Here is a 21,937-nt window from a genome sequence, read left to right as displayed (position 1 = left end):
AGGCAAGTTAACAGTGGTTTATCTGTCCAATAACATGGTTAGTGGTGCATCCGGCAGGAATAGCAGCAGGTTCAGGCGGAGGTGTCAAAAAGGCGATCGATCATGTCACCCACTTGCTCCACGCGGTACTTAATGTACTTCTCGGGGTTCTTGGTGAAGGGCACGCTGCCATACCTGAGCAGGCACTGAGGTCAGGGGGGCAGAGGCCCAGCCCCCAGCTCCACCCTCGGCCCAGGCACTCCTGATGATCTCAGAAGTGGACAGCCATGTCCCTGACTGACGTCTTTATCTGGGCCCAAGGCAGACCAGCCACCCACAGCCACTACCCCTCCTCTGTCCTGGGGAAGAGCAGGGCTCTGAGGCCCAGGTGGGGCGTGGGACCCCAGGGCTGGGAGGAGGGTGTTCTGCTCACCTGTGCAGAAAGGCCCCGTAGGTCTCCTTGACAATGTTTTTCTGAGCCTGGCGAATCTTGTCTCTCTGCTCTGTGTCTGGAATCGCCCAGGCCTTCTGGATCTTGCAGAGTTCCTCAAGGCCGTCATTGAAGCCCTGCTCACCAGAAAGGAAGGGATAGAAGGGACCCAGAGACAAACGTTTTGGGTCTGTGTTGCCACAGCAGCAGGAGCAAGGAGTGAAGGAGAGAGGACCCGACTCACCTTAAAGCGCTCTTTGATCACCTGCCGCTCCTTGTCCCGGAGCTGGGGGCAGACGAGACAGGGCAGAGAGCTTTCCTCAGAACCAGGCGCCCTCCCCACCCCCGCTCATCCCCCAAATGTCCCTGTGTCCCCGCCCTCCTCGCTCATCCCAGGATGCTTGCCCATCTTCCCCAGAGACATGACGAAAGCATCACAGCTGCTAAGCAGCCCTTCCTAGCCCACCTTGACTCCAGGCTGGAACACAGGCAGGTTCTTCTCAGTGATGTAGTCGGTCACCTTTAACCAGCTGCCAAAGCAGAAGAGAGGTGAGGGCAGGACGGGCAACCCTGAGGCAGCCATTTCATCCCTTTTTTTCTTTTTTTTAAATCTCATGAATTACTGGGGGAGGGTAGGAATCAGTCTGGGTCATAACTCAGCAAAACACAACAGGGTTTTTTGTTTTCAAATATAAAATGTTTAAGTTGCTAGCTTCTAAAATTAAGGACAGGAAACTGCATTCCATAGGCTGAACAAATTCTATGAACTTCACGTATATATATATAATGGCAGGTCAAGATAGAGGAACAGGTGAAAAAGAAACCAGGGAGCAAAGGACAGACAAATGGGAAGAAGACAGACACACTCAAAGGGAGACAGAGACAAATCAGGGAAATAAGGGGGCTGGAGAAGCCCAGAGAACCCTGCAGAGAAAGACTTAGCAAATTCTAAGTGAATATATTATTATTGTTAGGTGCTTCTAGTCAATTCTGACTCGTAGTGATCCCATGTGACACGAGTAGAGCTGCCCCACAGGGTTTCCTAAACTGTAATCTTTATGGGAGCAGGTCGCCAGGTCTTTTTCTCCTGAGGAACCCCTGGTGGGTTCAGAATGCCAACTTTTTGGCTAGCAGCTGAGTGCTTAGCCATTGTGCCACCAGGGCTCCCTCCATGAATATATATTAGTCAATAACTTGTGCAACCTTGCTGTTCGCTTAGGTTAGATGTTATCCACACCTCTGACAGAAAACTCTTCAATGAGCCTCAATAGGTGATAGACTATCTCCGAAGAGGACAGTTATAATAGTGTCCCCAACAGAGCAGATGGGGAGGGAGAAAGCCTCCCCGCCCCCCGTGAACTTGACAAACCAGTGGCGGTTTGGGCACCCATAGACCAGAAGCCCCCCTCCCCAAGTAGCCCCACTCCAGCTGAGCAGGAAGGGTGGGCAGTGGGCAGGGACAGGGGAGGGACTGAGGCAGCCCAGCGCCTGTGTTGGGGTGGCCCGGCCTCTCACCTGCGCTGGTAGGTCTGGATCTGCTGCTCGATGTGCTCCCGATAGGAGCGCTCTGCAGTTTTCTGGGTCACGGCCACCAGCTGGATCAGCTCAGACCTGGGGTGGGGGAGGGGGATGCGGGCGGGGACAGAACAAAGACCACTGGTTGTGCTGCAGCGCCAGGATGCCAGAGGTCGGGCCTCCCACATGGCGCCCCGAGCTGCAAGAGCTCGCAGAGGGCAGCGCTCACCCCCCACCCCCCACCTGGGCAAGGGCACAGCCAGCACCTGCATGGGCCAGGCCTGGGGAAGGTGAGAGCCGAGACCAGCCCTGCAGGCCACTCACTTCTCCAGAGACTTGAGAATGTAGTGGTAGTTGTTGTGCAGGAAGATGGCACTCAGAGCCGGGTCCTCATACACCTTGGACTTGCTCAGTAAGTTCAACTGCAGGTTGCCCAGGACTTTACCTGCACAGGGAAGGATGTGGCCACGCCCACATGCCAGTCTGACCAAGACAACCCAATCCGACAACCCACACACCGACTCCCATCCATCGTTCCTTGTCCCTGGCTCCACGGGCCTCAGGAGCCCTGAGCCCAACCCCCTTTGGTTCCTGAACTAGAGGTTACATTGCAACTCCAATGGTTGGGAGAGGGCCCCAGCATACAGCGCAAAGAAGGTCGGGAAGGCAGGGAGCAGAGGTCAGTGCTGAGAGCACTCACAAATGTAGGTACTCAGGAGCCGCTTGCTGAACTCGGAGCTGTAGCTGGTGGCTGAAGAACTGGTCTCTGTGAGAAGGGATGCCTTGTTATCTATCGCGGCTGCAGAGCTGACAATCCCTCTCAGCCGTGCCCTCCCCCCGGAGAAATCTGAGGAGACCTTCCTCAGGCAGGTGGGGCACAGAAAGCTCCAGAGGCAGAGCTGGCACCTGCCGAGCCTCAGGGCACACTGCCCATGGGCTGCTTTGGGAACCCCGGGCAAACCCTCTGTGGGATGGCATGGGTGCTTAAGGGCCTGGCTTGCGATTGTCAGGAAGGCTGGCAGGACAGGAGTGGGTGCCAATGCCCTCTGCCGACCCTCAGCCCCAGCCTATGCTCGGTGGTAGCCACAAGGGCCACGCACCCCACTTGTCAAATGGGGAAGTCTCAGGATGTGCTCCCCACTTCCCCCTCACTTCCCCCAAGCCCCTCTTATCAGGCCCTTCCACACAGACAGCCTGCTGCCTGCGTAAAAGCAGAAGACCAAGGGGAAGGCAAAAGTGTGGGGTGGGGAGGCAGAGGACGGGGCTGGGTGAGCCAGAGGTGTACTCATGGTGCTGGACACAGCAGGGTGCTGCCCAGACAGGCTCAGAGATAGAAAGTGGCCGTGAAGGGTGCTGAGAGGGTCAAGAGCACCCTGTAAGAACCAATGTTGCCTGTGACCCCCACTTCCCAGCAGGCCCTGTCCTAAGTCTGTCAAGGCGCCTCTCTCCCAGGGAACCTCACCCGAGGGGCTTCAGAGAAGGGAGGGGATGCAGAGCCCCACTGCTTACCTCGGGGGTCTAAAGGAATATTGTATGTGTCCCCAAGAACTACGGAGTGAGAGGCAGAGCACACAGAGGGGACGGAGGGAGAGACAAGAAGGGAGAAAGATGCAAAGTGCAAAAACAGGTTAGAAACGGCCGCACTAGCCCGACTCACGCAGACCTCACCCCATGACAGCCAGCACACGGACAGGACACACCCAGGCCCAACCCACTGAGGACCACGGGACCCACTAGAATTGGAGAACTGGAGAACCACAGGCCAGAGTTGCCCCTGGGCTCCTTGCTCCCAGACTGGGGGGAGAAAGGGAAAGCCTGGGGGCCTCAGCAGGCTGGGCTGGCCTCAGTGCTCGGAAGGGCCCAGGGACACACTTCTGCTTCCATGTCGACCTTCCAAGCTGCAGTCCTAGAGCAGTGGTCCACGGGAAGACACCAAGCTGGCCCTGAGATGCCACCCACTGAAAGGTCAGCTGAGTCAGACTCATTAGGAAAACAGGAGAATACGAAAGGAAGTGGAGAGATATGGAGGGGGACAGGGTGGGAAGGGCACCTGCAAACGAGTGTGGCCACTCCCAGAAGCGAGGAGGGTAAAAGGAGCAGAGGGTGGGGATAGGGTTACAAAAGGTGCCATCAAACCTTCCTCACCCAGAGGGGTCAGTGCCACCTGGGGGCCTAACCCCATGTCTCCAGACAAGAGGGAGAGTGGGAGCAGGGCAGGGGAGGGCCCGCCACACTGAGGGGTGCCCAGTACCTTGGGAGGCCAGCATGGCACCCGCTGTCTCCTGGAAGTCCAGAAGCTGCTGCAGAAAGAGGATAGCCTGGTGGGGAGAAACGGGTCCAGGGCGAGGTCAATGGCAGGACCTGAAGGTCTGAGTGCCTTCCACAATGCACAACCCAACCACACCAGGGCAAGGCCAGGGCCAGGGCACTTCCCAGGGAGCCCCATGTTTCACCCGTGGGGCTTTAGCCTGCCAGGAAAGGCCCTGTCTGCTGGGGACAGTAAGCACTTCCTGTCCATCCTGTCATCAGCTCAACCTCATGAAGGTAGGGAGCATGCCTGGGCTAGGCAGGGTCCCTCCATGGTGTCCATGCCCAGCTGCTGGCCTGGGACCCTCCCCTCCCGGCTCCCTCAGACAGCACCTACATTGCTCGTGAGCTCGTGCACAGTGCCGTCCTTGGGCATGTTGTACTCCTTGTCTGGGTCATTCTGCAGGGAAAAACCAAAACAAAACAGTTGCTGCTGAGTTTGACTCTGACCCACGGCAACCCCACGTGTATCAGAGCACAGCTGTGCTCCATATGGTGTTTTTCTATACATATAATTTTCTTTTGTCGTTGCTGAGAATATAGACAGCAGGACGTAGAGCAATTCAATGGTTTCTACGTGCATAATTCAGTGACACCGATTACATTCTTTGAGTTGTGCAACCATTCTCACCCTCCTTTTCTAAGCTGTTCCTCTCTCATTAACATAAACTCACTGGTCCCCCTAAGTTTCCTATTCAATCTTTCAAGTTGCTGTTGTCAACTTGACACCATATAAACAGATCTTAGGGGAGCACAATGCTCAAGGCAGATTTTTTTTTTTTTTTTTTAACTAGTTATGCTAAACTTTTGCTGGATTTTAAGAAGACTTTCAGGAGATATTTTTGGTTTAAGGTTTAAGATTATCTCAGGGTAATAGTTTTGGGGGTTCATCCAGCCTCCATGGCTCCAAAGTCTGGATTCCATGAGAATTTGAAATTCTGTTCTACGTTTTCTTCCTTTTGATCGGGATTCCACAGGGTTTTCAATGGCTGGCTTTTAAGAAGTAGATTGCCAGGCCTTTCTTCCAAGGTACTTCTGGGTGGCCTGAATCGCCAAACTTTTGGTTAGCAGCCAAGTGCACTAACCATTTGTGTCACCCAGGGACTCTGAGTAAAAAAAAAAAAAAGCCCCTAATTCCCTGATCACCTCGGGCCCCCTCCACCACACCCCAGGTCTGGCCTGATCATGGCACCACCTCCTGGTGTACAAGTGCCAGGACACCCTCAGGCTGAGGGAGCTTCCAGCCTCAGAGGGCTCAGGAGCCCCCTAGGAAAGAAAGGGGAGCGAGTGGGCATCGATAGGAAACCAGCAGCGTAGCCAGCTTCCCTACTGGCGAAGCTGGCCCTTGTGGAGGCCTACTCTCTGAGGAGCTCCCCAGAGCCAGGTCATGGGTGGTCTGGGCCCACAGTACCCTGGGCTGGGCCTGGGCGGGAACTGGGGAGGGCAGCACCTTGATGTTATCCGCAAAGTCCTCCAGGGCTTTGGCACCAGTGGTCTCCATGGAGGTGATGAGGCTGGGCAGCTTGTTCTTGGTGCTGGCGGCTGTGCCCTGAGGAAGCACGTGGCTCATTGCATGCACACCTCCAGCTCCCCCTGCAGCTCTCTGCTCCCCTTCCCAGCTGCTGCCCTGCCCCTTGCCCTAGGACGTGGCCTCTCTAGCACCAGGGAGCCACCAGGTCTTCTCCCACCAGTGGGCATCTCAACCTGCCCAGGGCCCTGCAGAGGCTGCTGGCTGTCTGTGCTCAGAACAGAGATGCGGAGAACAGCGCCAGCTTCTCCAGGGAACGGTGCTGGGAGCCCACATGGGCAGCAGGGTCCCTCCTTCCCAGGTCCCCAGGGGCTCCCTGCCCACATACCTGGAGCACCTGGTCAAACTCAGGCTTGGTCTGTTTGAGGTGCCGCAGGATGGGGAAGACGGTGAGTACGGCAGAGTAGTCATGCCGGATGATGGCCTTCCGGGCAGCTGACACGATGTTCTCCCCTTCAAGCATCAGCCCGTCCAGCGCGTCCTGAGAGAGAGAGAGGCCGGGGCAGCTTAGGGCAGGGCAGAGCAGTGAGGGCACCTCACAGCGGGGGTGGGAGGGAGTTGGGGGAGCTGGGAGAGCCAGCACACGACGGCAAGGAAGGAGCCACAGGGAAGCATCAACTGGGGCACACTGCCCAGGACAGGCCCCCCAAACCAAAAGCAAACCCGTTGCCATCGAGTTGATTTCGAATCATGGTGTCCCTCCCCACCATGTGTTACAAAGTAGAACTGCTCCATAGAGTTTTCATGGCTGTGAGCTTTATGAAAGCAGGTTGCCAGGCCTTTTTTCCACAGTGCTGCTGGGTGGGTTCGAATGACCAACCTTTAGACTAGTAGTCAAGTACAAACTGTCTGCACCACCCAAGGACCTTGGAGAGACCCCCAGGACTAGGGAAAACAGGCCTGTCCCAAACTGAAGATTCATGGTGCTGAGGGAGCCCTCTGGGCAGGGCAGTGGGCGGGACCTGGATCAGGGAGTCGAAGGTCTTCTTCTGGTGGTGCTCGGGGATGATGTCGGTCAGCAGCTGATACTCGCTCTGGGCCAGCCGCACAAAGGCGCTGACGCAGTGGATGTAGGCATCAGTCTCCACGTCCAGGATGTCGTCTCTCCCTGTGGGCACGGTACGGCCCCTGAGCCTCTCTGTGGGGAGGGATGTGGCTCTCCCCAGCTCCTGACCTGCGGCCCAGACAGGCAGCAGATGGGGAGGAGGCCACAGGCCTGTGGCAGGAAGCCGAGAGGATGCCATTGGCCCGACCAGGTTCAAGGGGAAACGCAGGAGCGGAGCCCAGCCTTGGTCCCGCCCTCATGCTCCGCCTGGACAGTTGTTCAGTCCCCAGAGCATCTGAGCCCAGACAGAGTGGGGAAAGGGGAAAGGATCAGGAGGGAAGATCCCTATGTCAACTTCCTGAACAAGGCATATCTGGCCAGCAGGGCTGAGGAGCCTGAACTGCCCCAGAAAGAGACAGCTGGATGGACAGGCGGCGGGCACCAAGGTCAGCCATCGAGGAAACACTATGCCTCTGAAGGCAATGACCAGCCGGGCCAGGCCTTCTAGAACATAGAAGAGGGAGGTGGGCTATATGCTATGAGCCTGGCTAGCTAGCTTCGAGTCAAAATCTGAGAAGTGGTAATGTGAGCCCCTAAGCGGGAGGCTCCTTGGTTGTCAGTTGCCCCAGAGGAGATCGGGTCCCACTCTTGGAGGCTGACACCAGTGACAGAACAGCCTGGCTCTGTGCGCCAAGGGAACAGCTCCCTGGGTCACAGCTGTGGAGCTGTTCTGGAGTCAAGATGCTGGGATGGCCTGCCCTCGAGTGAGCTGCCTCCTGACCAGCCACAGCGTCTCCCCTGGGCCTGGGCCCTGAGAGTGACTGCACAAGGAAAGGAGACTTGGTGCTCAAAAGAGAGATCAGGGCAGAGAGAGAGTAGCAAGTAGGCCCGGGCGGCCCAGGCAGAGCAGACGCTTGGGGCTGCTGCCAGGGGAGTGGTGGCAGCAGCAGCTGTGCTCGGGCTGGGCCGCGGTACTCACCGGCCAGTGGCCCGTGCTTGTCGTTCAGGGCCTCGGACAGGTGCTTAACTCGGAAATCATGCTCGTGACCTAGCGAGATGTCAGCCGCACAAACACAAGCAGCGGTTTATCCAGGGGCCAGACAGCTGCCCCTCGGGGGTGGGGAAGAAGCCTTTGATCTCCAGGAGGGAGGTGTGAGATGGGGTACAGGGAAGGGGTGGCAGGGGGGGCTCTGAGCCCCTCCGCCGTGCCAAACCACTTTGGGAACAGCCGTTTCAAGCCTGACCTGCAGTGCCCAGGCCTGCCCTGGGAGCTGTCTTCCCCAAGCCTGGTGGCCAGGGCTCTCGGTAGCTGTGGAGAATCTGGTGCTTGGCCCAGGGAGCTTCCTGGCCTCACCATATTGGGCCTCTCCCTGAATACAGTTAGAGAAGCATCACTGTGGTGTGATAGGGGACAGCCTTCTGTCCCCCAGGGCCATTCCTTTGAAGGAGGGTAGACCCACCAGGGCGGTGGCCTGCCTGTTCCTCCTCTGGCAGGCAGTGGGGAGGGACATGGCCTACGAGCTGCCGGGCCCCTGGCTGCACACGCTCCCCTTTCCAAAGCTGGGAGCATTGGGGGTGGCCAGGAGGCCCGAGCCAGCTTGGTCCTGCCACTGCTGGTCTGAGCGTGAAAGGGCTGCCCCAGGACAAAGAACATTCTCTGAGTTCCAACAAGAGACAAGGACAGAGACAGGGAGGCGAGGGTTTGGAGCCTGGAAGGGCAGAGCTGCCGTCAGCCAGACAGAACCAGGCCGAGGGCCAAGACCCCACCCCTGCACCAGCCTGAGCCCTAGCGGAGTCAGGGGGCTTCGTACCCCGCCCTGCCCCCCTTGGGGTTACTCCCCAGGCCTCCTGGATGGCTGGAGGCTCCGCCCTGCCCAGTGACACATGGTGGGGAGGGAAGAGAAAGGAAAGGACACAGGGTGATTACCTTCCAGAGGAATGAGGTTAGAGCCCCCCTTTTTCCCATCTAGACCATGCTGGGAATACTGTTTCAGAAGGTTCTGAGCCTTACGGATCGTCCCTGTCACCAGAGCCACACAGAGAGGAGATAAGAAGACCTAGGAAATGAGTGAGAGAAAACAGCAGCGGCCCTCCACCAACCCCAGGCCCACCCTGGCCCCTAACAGTGAGCACGCCCCTGATCCACCTCTCCCAGCAGGCCCTACCCCAGGACCACTCGGGACCTTGAGTACGGAGACCAAGGAAAGGAAACGCTTGTTCTCCAAATGGAGCTCGAGTCTGCTGCTGGCTCTTAATACTCAGGATGTGAGTTCATTTTGGGAGCGAAGGAGGCAAGGTGGGCAAGTTCCACCAGGAGAAGTAAAAAATAAAAAATACTCCCGAGCGGCATCTTAACCAGAATACCGAGACGCCTGAGATGGAGCTGATGGCAAAGCTCTCAGACCCAGTGGGGGCACCAGGAGCCAGCAGGCCTGCGTTGCAGCCCCAGATGCCAGGCCGAGCTCTTAGAGTGTGCTCAGTGTTGGGACAGAGCCAAACACCAGTCAGAGGGAAGCTGAACCTGGGTGAGAGGAGCTTCCGGAAAGAGCAGCGCCCAAGACAGAGGCTGGAGATAAGCAATCAGGCCCTGCCCATGGTAGAAGCTGCCCAAACCACTCAGAGCCAAGGGAGAAAATGGCAGAAGTCAAGAAGGGGTTACAAGAAGCCACCACACAGAGTGCAGAGGGAGGGCCATAGGGGAGGGGACATGCTCTTGGCACAGGGGAAAAAAACAACAGTTAGTATCACAAGTTAAAACAATAAAAACAAAAATGCAGCACCCATAGCCTCCTGGGTCAGCCATCTCTAGGGGAACGAGGCATCTCATGGCAGAAAGTGGGGGAGGGGAATAAAATGACATTTAAAATAGACAAATACAGCTGCCTTGTTAATACAGTTTGTGCTGAGGACGGGAGGGACATGGGCGTGTGACTCTACTCCACCTTCCCTGGAGACTTTGCACCCACCTCCCGCCCCAGCATAGTGAGGCCGCAGGGCTCTGGATGGCTCCCAGAGGCTGGGGAGGAGGGGACGCGGTCTGGACCTGCCCAGCTCTTTCTGTTTGTATGGCACCACAGTTAGCTTCTAATAACCCAGTTCTGCGGTAACTGCTGCTCGGCATCCGCATCCCGTGTGCTCTGAACCGAGCACCTCACACCCAGCCCGGAGCAGGTGGGCCGACGGCCAACCAGCAGCAGCCTAACTACCACATGGCCATGGATGTGGTTCGGGGATGCTGACCCTGCAGCTGTCAAAGCCTCAGGTGCCCAATTATCAGAGATGATGCCAAGGTTGGCGTTTTGTACTGACCAGGGCTCCCTGTTCTTGTCCCCAGATCCCAGAACTAACATCCAAGGGGCCTGACTCCCCAGCCTCTGATATTGGTCCTGTGCCCACCTGTTCCTGACAACTCTTAAACCCCTGGAATCCTCACAGCCTTGGTTCCCTGGTGTCTAGAAGCCCAGGGCAGATGAGGTCCTCCAGGAGACCCCTGAGACCAGGCCCTACCTCCCTGAAAGGCCTCATCCCTGCATGGGCCACAAGCATGCCTGTGGCAGCACCAATCGGGCCCTGGGGCTCCAGTGGGCCTGCTAGAGAGAGACACAGAGGAGGCACCCACAGCCCCTGAGGCTCAGGCCCCCGGCAGCCTCACAGAGACAGCCCTCAATGCATAGGACAGAACCTTCAGTCACACGGGCAGCTGCGGCCCAGCAGGCTGGGTCGGTAGATTCCTTGTTTGTGGCAGGTCTCCTGGGGCTGTGGCCAGGATATCCACACCGAGGGAAGGCAGCACCTCCTGCGGGGCCGCCAGGCCAGCTCCCCTAACGCTCTGCCCGCCTGGGCCCCAGAGGACAGCTTCCTCTCTGCCAATTCCGACTTCACCCCAGCAAAGGCCTGTGGGCGTGCAGGTACTCTGCTGAGTATGTGTGAGCAGACACCTTGCTCTCTGAAGGACACAGGGAGGGAGAAACGGAGGGAGTGAGCTCTACCCCAAGCCTGCGGTCAGGAGCAGTGGGTCCCACCAGGTCTGGGCAACGTGCCTCCTGAGGAGCCAGTAGGGTCCAGCTGAGTCAGATAAACAAGCCTCAGCCTTATTGCCCTTTCTGTCCCCAATACTGCCTGCAGCGGCCCCTCCCTCAACAAAGCCCAGTCCTTCCCTGAACTGACCGAGGCACCTCTCGGCAGCCAGCCAGCCCCACTGTCACCGCGCCTCAGGGGAGACGGCTGAGGGTGCATCTTTGCCAAGCCGTGGCCCGCACGTGGGGCACATGATGATGTGGGGAAGGACACAGACAGGGCTGTTTACCAGGACACCACAGCCCCACAGTCCAGGCATCTGTGACTTAATGTCCCTCCTGGGCTTTTTCACAACAAAGCACTGACTTCACGGTGAAGCCCCCAAGCTAGAGTCAATTCTGCAGAGAGAATGGTCTGGGGTCTTTTCCCTTCTATCAGAGTGTGAGTTTCCCCGTCTACTTTTCCGCTATGCATCACTTTGACTCAGCCTGGCCTTCTGGAAGGCAGCAGCTGGAGTGCCTTCCCCTCTGCCACTGTCTGCCGCAGCAGCACACCTGGCCTCCTGATAGGGCAATGGAGTGAGGAAGAGGATTCCCAACAAGTGGCTTTGCCCTGGTGCCCCACTGTCACTGCGCCTCAGGACTGAAAACAGAGCACATCTCTGTGACCCTCAAAGCCATCTGTGTAATCTCCAAGCTCTGCTGGGTGGAGGGGAGGGGCCCTCGCTCTCTGGGGTCTTGCTAGGCGGGTAAACACTGGCTTTCTGCCCCGGACACCTACAGTTGAGGGGTATCGAGAAGACAAGCTCTGGAGGGCCTGATGCTGTTAACCGTAGGAGGGACAGAGCCACCAGGCCCAGCCAGCCTTTTGCCTGTCCTTAGATGGGGGGGCTCACCTGGCCGCTTGATGGGCTTCTTCGTGGGTGTGTCCTTCCTCTTGTTGGGGATAGCAGGGGAGTAGGGGACCCCAGAGGAAGAACTGCTCTTCCGGAAGTGTTCCTTCAGGCCCTTGATGGAGCGGTCCAGCTGGCTGGAGCGAATCTGGTAGTAGACGTTCATGAAATCTAAGGAGAGAAGTACAGAGAGCGGCAGCTGGGTCCCTGCCTCTGCCTTCTCCCATGGTCTCTCCCTTCCCACTAGGTGCAGCTCCAGGGGTAGCGGCCAAACCCACCATTACTATGTGTGAGACCCTTCTTGGCACCCGCAACAGGTCTCAGCCACCCGTGTGGCCTCGTCCCCAAACAGGCAAAATCTTCAAATAGAAAACCACTCCCAACAGGACAAATAATTATTTGTAACTTTGGAATCACACTTTTTAAAATAAAAAACATAAAGTTAACCTTTAGGTTGAACTTGGGTCGAAGGGTGTGAGCAATTTACATGAGACAGAAAGACAGCAAACATCAGTGAGTGAGACAACAGGTACCATTATAATTAAATGCAAAGTAAAAAATTAGAGGACCATGACACCCCTGTTGTTGGTGTTAGGTGCTGTCAATTTTGACTCATAACGACCCCATGTGACAGAGTAGAGCTGCCTCACAGGGTTTCCTAAGCTATAATCTTTACAGAAACAGATCACCACATCTTTCTCCCACTGAGCTGCTGGCAGGGTTTGAACCGCCAACGATTGTGCCACCAGGGCTCCTTATGACAGCCCTATCAAGTAGCAAAGATAACTACAACTAACAAAGAGCAATGGCAGTGGGACCACTGGTGAGTCTGACAACGGCCCCCACTGTCTGGAGAGGAACTTGCGACAGGATGGAGGTTACAGATCTGTTTAGACACTTCTATGTGATTATGGTACCTTTGAGGATATACCCCAAAGAAGTCCCTAAATAAAAAAGCAACTAGTGGAAACCCAAGGTGAAAAAAGGGGGGAGTGTTGAAATGTCGTGGGGCTGGAACCAATGTCACAAAACAACATGTGTATCGTTTAATGAAAAACCAATTTGCTCTGTAAATCTTCATCTAACGTACTATAAAAAATATAAAAAAGCAACTTGCTATAGGACAGAGTAGAACTGCCCCCTGGGGTTTCCAAGGAACGCCTGGTAGATTCAAACTGCAGACCTTTTGGTTAGCGGCTGTAGCACTTAACCAGTTTGCCACGGAAAACTGGAAAATCCCAACATGTACGTGAGCAAGCAAACAGCTACAGAAACCATGGTGTTGTGGATTGAATTCACCATGTTCTCCCAAAATATGTGTTGTAAATCCTAACCCTGTAGTGGTTATAATCCCCTTTGGGAACGGGGTTTCTTTGATATGTTAATGAGACAGTACTAGTGCAGGGCGAATCTAAAATCCATCTCTTTTGAGAAGTAAACGATTAAACAAGCAAGCAAGCAAGCAGAGACAGGGAAGAGGCCACGTCACATGAAGATCACTCAGGAACTAAGCACCCTGAACTCAGACTTCTAGCCTCCTAAACTGTGAGAAATTAAATTTGTTTGTTAAAGCCACCCACTTATGGTATTTCTGTTACAGCAGCACTGGTGAACTAAGACACATGGCATATTTCAGCAATTTCTAACAAATATTTTACAAAGAATCCCAATGTAAAAACAGACAAAAGCCGAGCGGCTCTGGTTGAAGGACGCAGAGGGGTCTGAAGCCTGTTCACTTGTCCTCATTTGGGATCCCAAGGGAGCCCCTGACTAACTTCTGCCAAGCCCTGGGCTCCCCTAGACAGCTCATGGGCTGAGGGTGTATTTCCAGGGAAGACATTGTGGCCATAAGAGCTGCCACCACACCGTCCTCACGGGAAGTGGAACAACTCCAGATGAGATCATGCACTCGTCAACGTGGTCTGTGTACTCATCAACAAAGAGAAGACAACATTGCAGGGCTAAAAAGTGTAAAACTCGGTATTCACTGGATTTTTTACTTTCTAAAAATTTTGCTTACCTCAAGATGTTTATTTTTAATTCCTAGAACTGGTTACATGAATGATGGCACCACCATACCACAGAATAGTATGCAGTCGCTAAAATGAGCAAAGCAAAAATGTACTGACACGGAACAATGCTGAGCTATATCACTCACTAGAGAAAAGCCTGTAGGAGAGTTTAGTGTGATCCCATTTCAGGGCAAGGTGAGGATACACAGGCATTTAATCTTTCCCTCACACACACCAAAACCAAACAAACCCATTGCTGTGGGTTCCAATTCATGGCGGCCCCATGTGACAGAGCACAACTGCTCCCTAGGGTCTTCTTGGCTGTAATCTTTATGGAAGTAGATTGCCTGGCCTTTCTTCCACAGCCCTGCTGGGTAGGACTGAACTGCCAATCTTTAGGTTAGCAGCTGAGCACAAGCTGCGCCACCCAGGGACCCTTTCTCTCTCTCTCACACGCACACACACACAGACAGCTATGTAAAGACTTTTTGGAAAGGTATAAAAAACCTTAAGGACACGCATCACTGGGGTCTGATAAAGGCATTGGGGTGAGGGACAGACTTTAACTTTTCCCCGAAGGCGTTCTGTACTACCTGAACGTTTACAACGAGTCAAAAAAAGTTACGAAGCATAAGAGGCATACAAAGAAAAGTATGGACATGTCTAGGTTCACAATTTGATACGTAAGCTGCAGATTCGTTGCTTGTATTATTTCCTATCAAGCCTCTATCAAAAAAAAAAAGATGGATTAAAGAAATAAAGGGGACCAAATCCTACCCTCCGGCCCTGCCGTACAGGCCTGGGCAGCGGCGGGCAGGCGAGGCCAGAGGTGGGCAGGCAAGGCCAGTGGCAGGCAGGTGAGGCCAGCGGCGGGCAGGCAGGTGACATCAGCAGCCAGGCCTGCTGCTCTCACCTTGGTTGCGGCCATATTCCACCAGCCAGCGGGAGATGCGGATCACGTCTTGAAGCACGCCCTCGGGCAGGTGCTCCAGGGGCACCTCCTCCTGGACCTCTAGCTCGTCCTCGCCACTGATGAGATCCAGGATGAGCACAGGAGAGACGACCTTACTGTGCCGCGTCATCAGGCTGCGGAACTCAGACTCCAGCGACTCCTTCCCCCGCTCAAACAGCAGCTTCTACACGGATGGCAGGAGGGAGAGTGTTGCTGTCGCTTGGGAATGCATGTGGCCTGGCCCTAGCTTCTGCCTTCCTGACTCTGGGCCTCTGCCCTTCTCTGCCTTCACCCCCCTTACACCCAGACAAGAATCACCAGGAACCCTTCTTTGATTGTTCCTTTACCCCACATTCTCTCAAAACGTACGCTCACAGGTCAAACCCCAGAGCTCTCCAAGTAGATGCTGATAAATACTGGTTGGATATTTTTTCACCATACTGTTTGTTAAACAGTCTTGTTAGAAAGGGGTTTCAAAACAAAAAACAGAAATAGAACTACATCAAAATTAAAAACATTTGTCCTGCAAATGATACCACCAAGAAAGTGCAAAGAAAGCCCACAGAACGGGAGAAAGTACTTGCGAATCATGTATTTGATAAGAGACTGATATCCAGAATAATATAAAAGATTACTGCAACTCAGTAAAAAAGAGAAATAACCCAACTAAAAAATGGGCAAAGGATTCGAATAGACATTTCTCAAACAAAAGGTACACAAATGGCTAATAAACACATGAAAAGATGCCCAACATTACTACCCATTAAGGAAATGCAAATCAAAACCACGAGATACCACTTCACACCCACGAGGTGGCTTTGATAATTAATTAATTAATAGACAAACGAGACAAAATAGAAAATAACAAATGTTAGCGAGGATGTGGAGAACTTAGAACCCTCACTGCCGGTAGGAGTGTAAAATGGTGCCGCTGTTTTGGAAAAGTCTGGCAGTTCCTCAAATGCTTACCATATGATCCAGCAATTCCATTCCTGGGTATTTATACAAGAGAAATGAAAACGTGTCCACACAAAACTTAGACACAAGTGTTCATAGCCACATTACTCATGATAGCCAAAAAGTAGAAATAACCCAAATGGCCATCAACTGACGAATGGATGAATACAATGTGCTGTATCCATACAATGGAATGCTATTTAGCCAAAGAACAAAATGGAGTGCTGACACACACTGCAACATGGATGAACCTTGAAAACATTATGCTGAGTGATAGAAGCCCATCACAAAAGACTGCATGGTGCATGACGTTGTTTATAAGAGAAGCCCAGAGTAGGAAAATCTATCGAGACAGAAAATAGAACAGTGACTGTCAGGGGCTGCGGTGAGGGAGAATGGCGAGTGACTGCTAACGGGTACGGGACTTCTCTTTGTCGTAATGAGAATGCTCTAGAACTAACTGTGGTGACAGGGCACAACTCTGTCTCCATTAAAATCACTGAGTTTTACACTTTAAATGGGGAGATTTTATGGCGTATGAATTATATCTCGATTAAGACGTTATAAAACAACAACAAAGAGAAAGGAGTTAGAATATTTCCTATTAAGTGAAAAGTAAGTCTCCTAGGGCAAACCAATAGTTTTTCATCTTTTACATTCTCCTTCTCCATCCCATCCTCACACCCAAGTTCTAGCACAAAGCTCTGCATGCTGTGATGAAAACATGGTCGTGACCCTTATGAAAACGTTCTCCAGCCCCTGACATCCCAATCGCTGAGATGCAGGCTCTCAACTCATGGGCTGCAGTAAAACAAACAAAAAAAAAAACCCAAACGCATTGCTATTGGGTCGATTCCGACTTCTAGCGACCTCACAGGACAGAAAACTGCCCCATAGGGTTTCCAAGGAGCAGCTGGTGGATTCGAACTGCTGACGTTTTGGTTAGCCGACGAGCTCTTAACCACCACGCCACCAGGGCTCCAGGCTGCAGTATACACACTGGTTATAGTGGTGTGCGCCCACTGGGTTACAGGTATACCATGGTACTGACCTCATTAGCCCTCAGGCAGGATCTGTATTCTACTACACACTTCTGTTTATTCTACTATATATGCCTTTAAGCTGGTCCAGTCTTCTTGTGAGACTAGCGCAGGGTCTGAGGTCCCTAAACTTCTCATTTTACTCTGCTGGCCCCTTACCACTTTGTTGAGCTCTGGGCTGTCTGGGTTATTGTCCTGGAAATATTCCACAGCCTTCTGAATCTTGGCCATGCTTCCCAGGTATTCCTCCAGCCTACCTGTGGGGCTGAGAAAGAAAAGAGCCAGATCAGCTTGGGGCGGTAAAGAGAAAGGACAAAGGGTGCAGTACTTGGAAAGGTCAAAAGAGAAGTGACACAAGGGACTATGGTTTCCAATACATTCTCGCCTTCCCGTCAAAGGCCTAGAATCGGTGGTCTGGGAGGCACAGAGATGTGGCCCCCTGGGCCTGGCTTACCCCTCCCTGATGATCCTCTCAGTATCACTGGCCACGTGGTAGTAACTGATGACATGGTCCAGGCAGGACAGGGTCTTTTCCACATTCTCCTGAAGTCGCTGCAGATTCTCCGTCTGCTTGTGCACAGGGATGATCGAGTTCTCCAGCTTCATGAGGCGGCTCTCAAAGGATGACAGAATCGACACCTGCAGGGGGAGAGCTTCGGGCTCTCAGGCCTTAGGGTTGTCCCAGCTCTGTTTCTATCCAACCACCAGGCCTCTGACATTTCCTGCCTTTTCTCTGGGTTTCTAGACAATAAGCTTAATGAGGGAAGGGACAGGGTCTACTGGTTCACCGCTGTATCCCCAGCACCTTGCATGTACCAGGCACATGCTAGGTGGTGAAAAAAAGATCAGCTGAAATTTGATTTGAAGGCAAGCCAAGCAAGCATTAAATTAACTTCTGCTAAGACAATCATCCCAGGATGGCTTCCCTTTCACCCTTTGAAGCCAAATCTCAATTTCTGTTCTCTCTGAACCTTTCTTAGACCGATCGGGAAAGCTTTTCATTCAGAGTAATCTCAAATGCATGGCTGGCATCTTCGAAACCCTCACTCTTTGAGAGTAAATCTCATTAAATAAGGACTAAAAACCAAAGAACCAAACCTGCTGCTCTGGAGTTGATTCTGACTCGTTTTATTGTTGAATACAAATGCCGAGTCTACATCTACTCAAATTGCTCCTGTCCAGTCTTACCTAAGAATTCACGGAATACCAATTGAGATGCCTCAACGATTGGATGCAGCACTAGAAGTGTTCAGTTGTCTGTGCTAAGAAATTTGGAAAACAGCTGCCTTGCCAACCAACTGGAAGAGACCCATATTTGTACCCATTCCAAAGAAAGGTGATCCAAAAGAACGCAGAAATTATCGAACAATATCATTAATACCACACGTAAGTAAAATTTTGCTGAAGATCATTCAAAAGCAGTACATCGATAGGGAACTGCCAAAAATTCAAGCTAGATTCAGAAGAGGGTGTGGAATCTCATTGGTGATGGAATATCAAGGGATATCATTGCTGATGTCAGATGGATCCTGTCTGAAAGCAGAGAATACCAAAAAGATGATTACCTGCGTTTTACCGACTATGCAAAGGCATTCGATTGTGTGGATCCTAACATATTATGGATAACATTATGAAGAATGGGAATTCCAGAACACTTATTTGTGCTCATGAGGAGCCTGTACATACATCAAGAGGCAGTCATTCAAACAGAACAAGTAGATACTATGCGGTTTAAAGACAGGAAAGGTGTGCATCAGGGTTGTATCCTTTCACCATACCTATTCAATCTGTTCACTGAGCAAATAATCCGAGAAGCTGGACAATATGAAGAACATGGCATCAGAACTGGAGAAAGATTCATTAACAAACTGTGATACGCAGATGACACAACCTTGCTTGATAAAAGTGAAGAGGACTTGAAGTATTTACTGATGAAAGTCAAAGACCACAGTCTTCGGTATGGATTATGCCTCAACATAAAGAAAACAAAATCCTCACAAGTGGACCAATAAACAACATCATAATAAACAGAGAAAACATTGAAGTTGTAAGAGATTTTATTTTACTTGGATCCACAATCAACGCCCTTGGAAGTAGCAGTCAAGAAATCAAACGATGTATTGCATCGGGCAAATGTGCTGCAAAAGATCTCTTTCAAGTATTAAAAAGCAAAGATGTCACTTTAAGGACTAAGGTGTGCCTGACAGAAGCCATGGTGTTTTCAATTGCCTCATATGCATGTGAAATCTGGACAATTAATAAGGGGGACTAAAAAAGAATTGATGCCTTTAAATTATGGTATTGGTGAAGAATATTAAATATATCTTGGACTGCCAGAAGACCGAACAAATCTGTCTCAGAAGAAGTACAGCCAGAAGGCTCATTAGAAGGAAGGATGGTAAGACTTCATCTTACATACTTCCGACATGTTATCAGGAGGGACCAGTCCCTGGAGAAGGATATCATGCTTGGTAAAGAGTCAGCGAAAAAGAGTAAGACCCTGAACCAGATGGATTGACACAGTGGCTGCAACAATGGGGTCAAGGCAAAAAAACGATTGTGAGGATGGTGCAGGACAGGGCAGTGTTTCATTCTGCTGTACATGGGGTCGCTATGAGTCGGAACCGACTTGATGGTACCTAACAACAGCAGTCTCACCTAGGAATAAAGATGGAAACTAGTATTTATTGAGCACCTGTTGTATACCAGGCACTGCGCAAGATGTGCTCCCATGCATTAGCTCATACACCCTTCACGCCACACTGAGAGGCTGGCACTGTCTCTGCTTTAGCAAACAAGTTGTTAGAAATTGAACTGTGTCCTCCTGATATGTGTTGGAACCCTAACCTCTATACCTATGGGTGTAATCCCATATGGAAATAGGGTTGTCTTTGTTATGTTATCTAAGTCATATCAGTGTAGGGTTTGTCCTAAACCTAATTGCCTGAGTTATAAGCAGGAGCACAGACACAGAGACAAGCAAGCACAAACGGGGAAAGATAGATGCCATGCAAAGATTGCCAAGAAAGAAAAAAGTCTGAGACAAGGATCTTCCCTGAGAGCTCAAAGAGAGCCTTCCCCTATAGCTGGTGCCCTAATTTTGGACTAGCCTCCTAAAGTGTGAGGAAATAATTTTATGCTCTTTAAAGCCACCCACTTGTAGTATTTCTGTCACAACAGCACTAGAAGACTAAGACACAAGTTAACTGAGGTGCAGATTTACCTGTGTAGAATCACACCAGTAAGCGGCAGGGCAGGGGCTAGATCCCAGATCTGTCCAACTTCAAAGCTCCTTCTACCCCTAATGTCCTCTGGAGTGAAAGTTGTGTCTTCTCTGGCCTAAGTAATCTCAAAATGCCATCCCTATAAGGGACTTTCTGTCACTTGAGTTGGAGGTGGCATATGACCAGTGACTAGCCCACCTAGTCCGTCTCACTAAATGTTTGCTGAAGGAGAGAAGGGAAAATGGAAAGCCTGGACAGAGAGCTTTAGAAAGTCCAGACTAGCGGGGACTGCAGGATCCTCCACACGGGTTAGAACATGGGGACGGGGGCTAGGTAAGTTAGATGCCATGTTACTGCCAGAGAACTCCACACGGTCCAACCATCGCCACCCATGCCAAAACCCCAGGCCTTGGGTGCCCAGGGAGCGCAGGGTCGCATCGCTCTCCTGTAGGGTAGGAGCCCCATCTGCCTCTCCCAGCTGAGGAGTAACTCACCATATTCTTGGTGAGCTGGTCGCTTTTCTCCAGGCTGTCTCTGATGAAGGACAGCGTCTCCTCTTCCTGGGGGAAGCGGAGGGAAGGACATGACCAGGAGCCAGAGACTAAAGAAGATCAGCGCGTCTGCGGCCCCTGTCTCGACCCCCGCCCCGACCCCATTTCCTCGCTAGGAGTGCCCCCTCCCACTTGTCTCCTCGGGGAGTAGATGCCCGGGCCCCAATCTCGGCCCCTTTCCCTCACCCCTTCCCCCGCTATGCCCAGCCCCAACCTCACCTGCTTCAACTTGTCCTCGATCTCCCGCCGCCGGGCGGAGGCCTCCTGCGGGGGGATCATCTCTCCAAACCCTGCGGACCCCAAGCCCCAGGATGGGGTCACAGCGGTCCCGCTCGGCTCCCGTCCCTACCACACCCACTTCCGTTTTTGGCCCCGCCCCGGGGAGCGCTGGTTGCCATGTTGGGAGTGGCAGGCGGAAGTGCGCCTCCCGGGGCCCAGCAGAGCAAGTGGCCATCGCGAGTGTGGGTGGAAAGTTTGGCGTGCTTGGCGCACTGCAGTTTCCCGTCGGTGCGGATCCCTGCCTCGGTAGAGAAGGTTCCGGAACTGTGTTACGCTACCTGCGGCTGTCAGGACAGTTACAGGTCACTTGCCGGCCTTGCGAGAAGACCGACCGTTTTGACAGAGACCGTTGGGAAGGCGACGAATTCGCTTCCCCAATTGCATTCAGGGTCGAGGCGCCGACGTTGCGTTCCCTACAGAGCACAGCACAGAGCGTGTCACACAATAGACGCCTGCATGCCCATTTAATGAACCTGGGGGTGTAGTCGTTTCCCCTTGAGCGGGTCCTGAGCACAGTCCTAACTTGTGCACGGCCCAGCCAGGTACCTGGGGTGGCAGAGTCCTTGGGGCATCCATCCTGGGGCCTCGGAGCATGCTCCCCAAGCCGCACCTAGGTGCCTGGTTTGGAGAGAGCTATTTTATTTGCAGGGTGTGTGGACCACCCTGGTGGTAGAGAATTACTTCTGATAGAGCCTACTTCCAAAAAAATAAACCGTACTCATTTCCGCCGAGTTGACTCCAACTCATAGGTCTAGGAGAGCAGCAAGAGGAAGGCTGAAAGGCCCCAAGCCTGCTTGAGGGATTGCAGGGCAAGCGCACTGTTACCAGCTAGGGAGAGAGAGGCCTGCCTGCAGGTGTTTAGACAGGCAGGGAGCATGGCTCACAGGAGCTCTGGGGAAATCAGATGGGCTTGGGAGGATGACAGGACCCCCTCTTCAGAGCTCCAAACAAAAAAAACCAAACCTGTTGCCTTCCAGTCGACTCTGATGACCCATAGTGACCCTATAGAACAGAGTAAAACTGCCCCATAGAGTTTCCAAGGCTGTAAATCTTTCTCCCCTGGAGTGGCTTGTGGGTTTGAACTCCAACCTTTCAGTTAGCACCCTAGCGCTTAACCTCTCTGAGCCTCTGAACAGCACTAACCCATGGTAGATGCTCAAGAAAAAATAACATCTTGCTTTCTAGGTTTGAGGAAGGGTATCCTCTCTG

At 52.7% G+C, this 21,937-nt stretch overlaps 1 protein-coding gene across 6 annotated transcripts; it reads right to left on the bottom strand.

Moving 5' to 3' along the window:
- Positions 1–2: 2 nt before the first annotated feature.
- Positions 3–20,810, bottom strand: EXOC7 (exocyst complex component 7). Of its 6 annotated transcripts, none has more exons than XM_010596941.3 (20): positions 20,669–20,810; positions 20,393–20,458; positions 17,129–17,313; positions 16,834–16,939; positions 14,639–14,861; positions 11,717–11,884; positions 8,732–8,824; positions 7,784–7,852; positions 6,722–6,933; positions 6,088–6,240; positions 5,682–5,780; positions 4,569–4,631; positions 4,176–4,242; positions 2,625–2,690; positions 2,249–2,369; positions 1,925–2,020; positions 876–939; positions 654–695; positions 413–546; positions 3–174 (listed from the first exon to the last, which is right to left on the bottom strand). In XM_010596941.3, the coding sequence occupies exons 1-20, from the start codon at positions 20,726–20,728 to the stop codon at positions 72–74; spliced, it is 2,190 nt and encodes a 729-aa protein (XP_010595243.1). In that variant the 5' UTR covers positions 20,729–20,810; the 3' UTR covers positions 3–71. The 6 variants fall into 6 exon arrangements, with proteins under 6 accessions (XP_010595243.1, XP_003417296.1, XP_010595239.1 ...); XM_003417248.4 differs by having other exon boundaries at positions 6,722–6,867; positions 20,669–20,809; XM_010596937.3 differs by lacking the exon at positions 8,732–8,824 and having other exon boundaries at positions 20,669–20,809.
- Between the last annotated feature and the right edge of the window lie 1,127 nt (positions 20,811–21,937).

The sequence above is a fragment of the Loxodonta africana genome, chromosome 18, assembly GCF_030014295.1.
Source record: "Loxodonta africana isolate mLoxAfr1 chromosome 18, mLoxAfr1.hap2, whole genome shotgun sequence".
Lineage (NCBI taxonomy): Eukaryota > Metazoa > Chordata > Mammalia > Proboscidea > Elephantidae > Loxodonta > Loxodonta africana.
The sequence above is the reverse complement of the archived record's forward strand: the minus strand, read 5'-3'. Positions and strand labels throughout refer to the sequence as shown.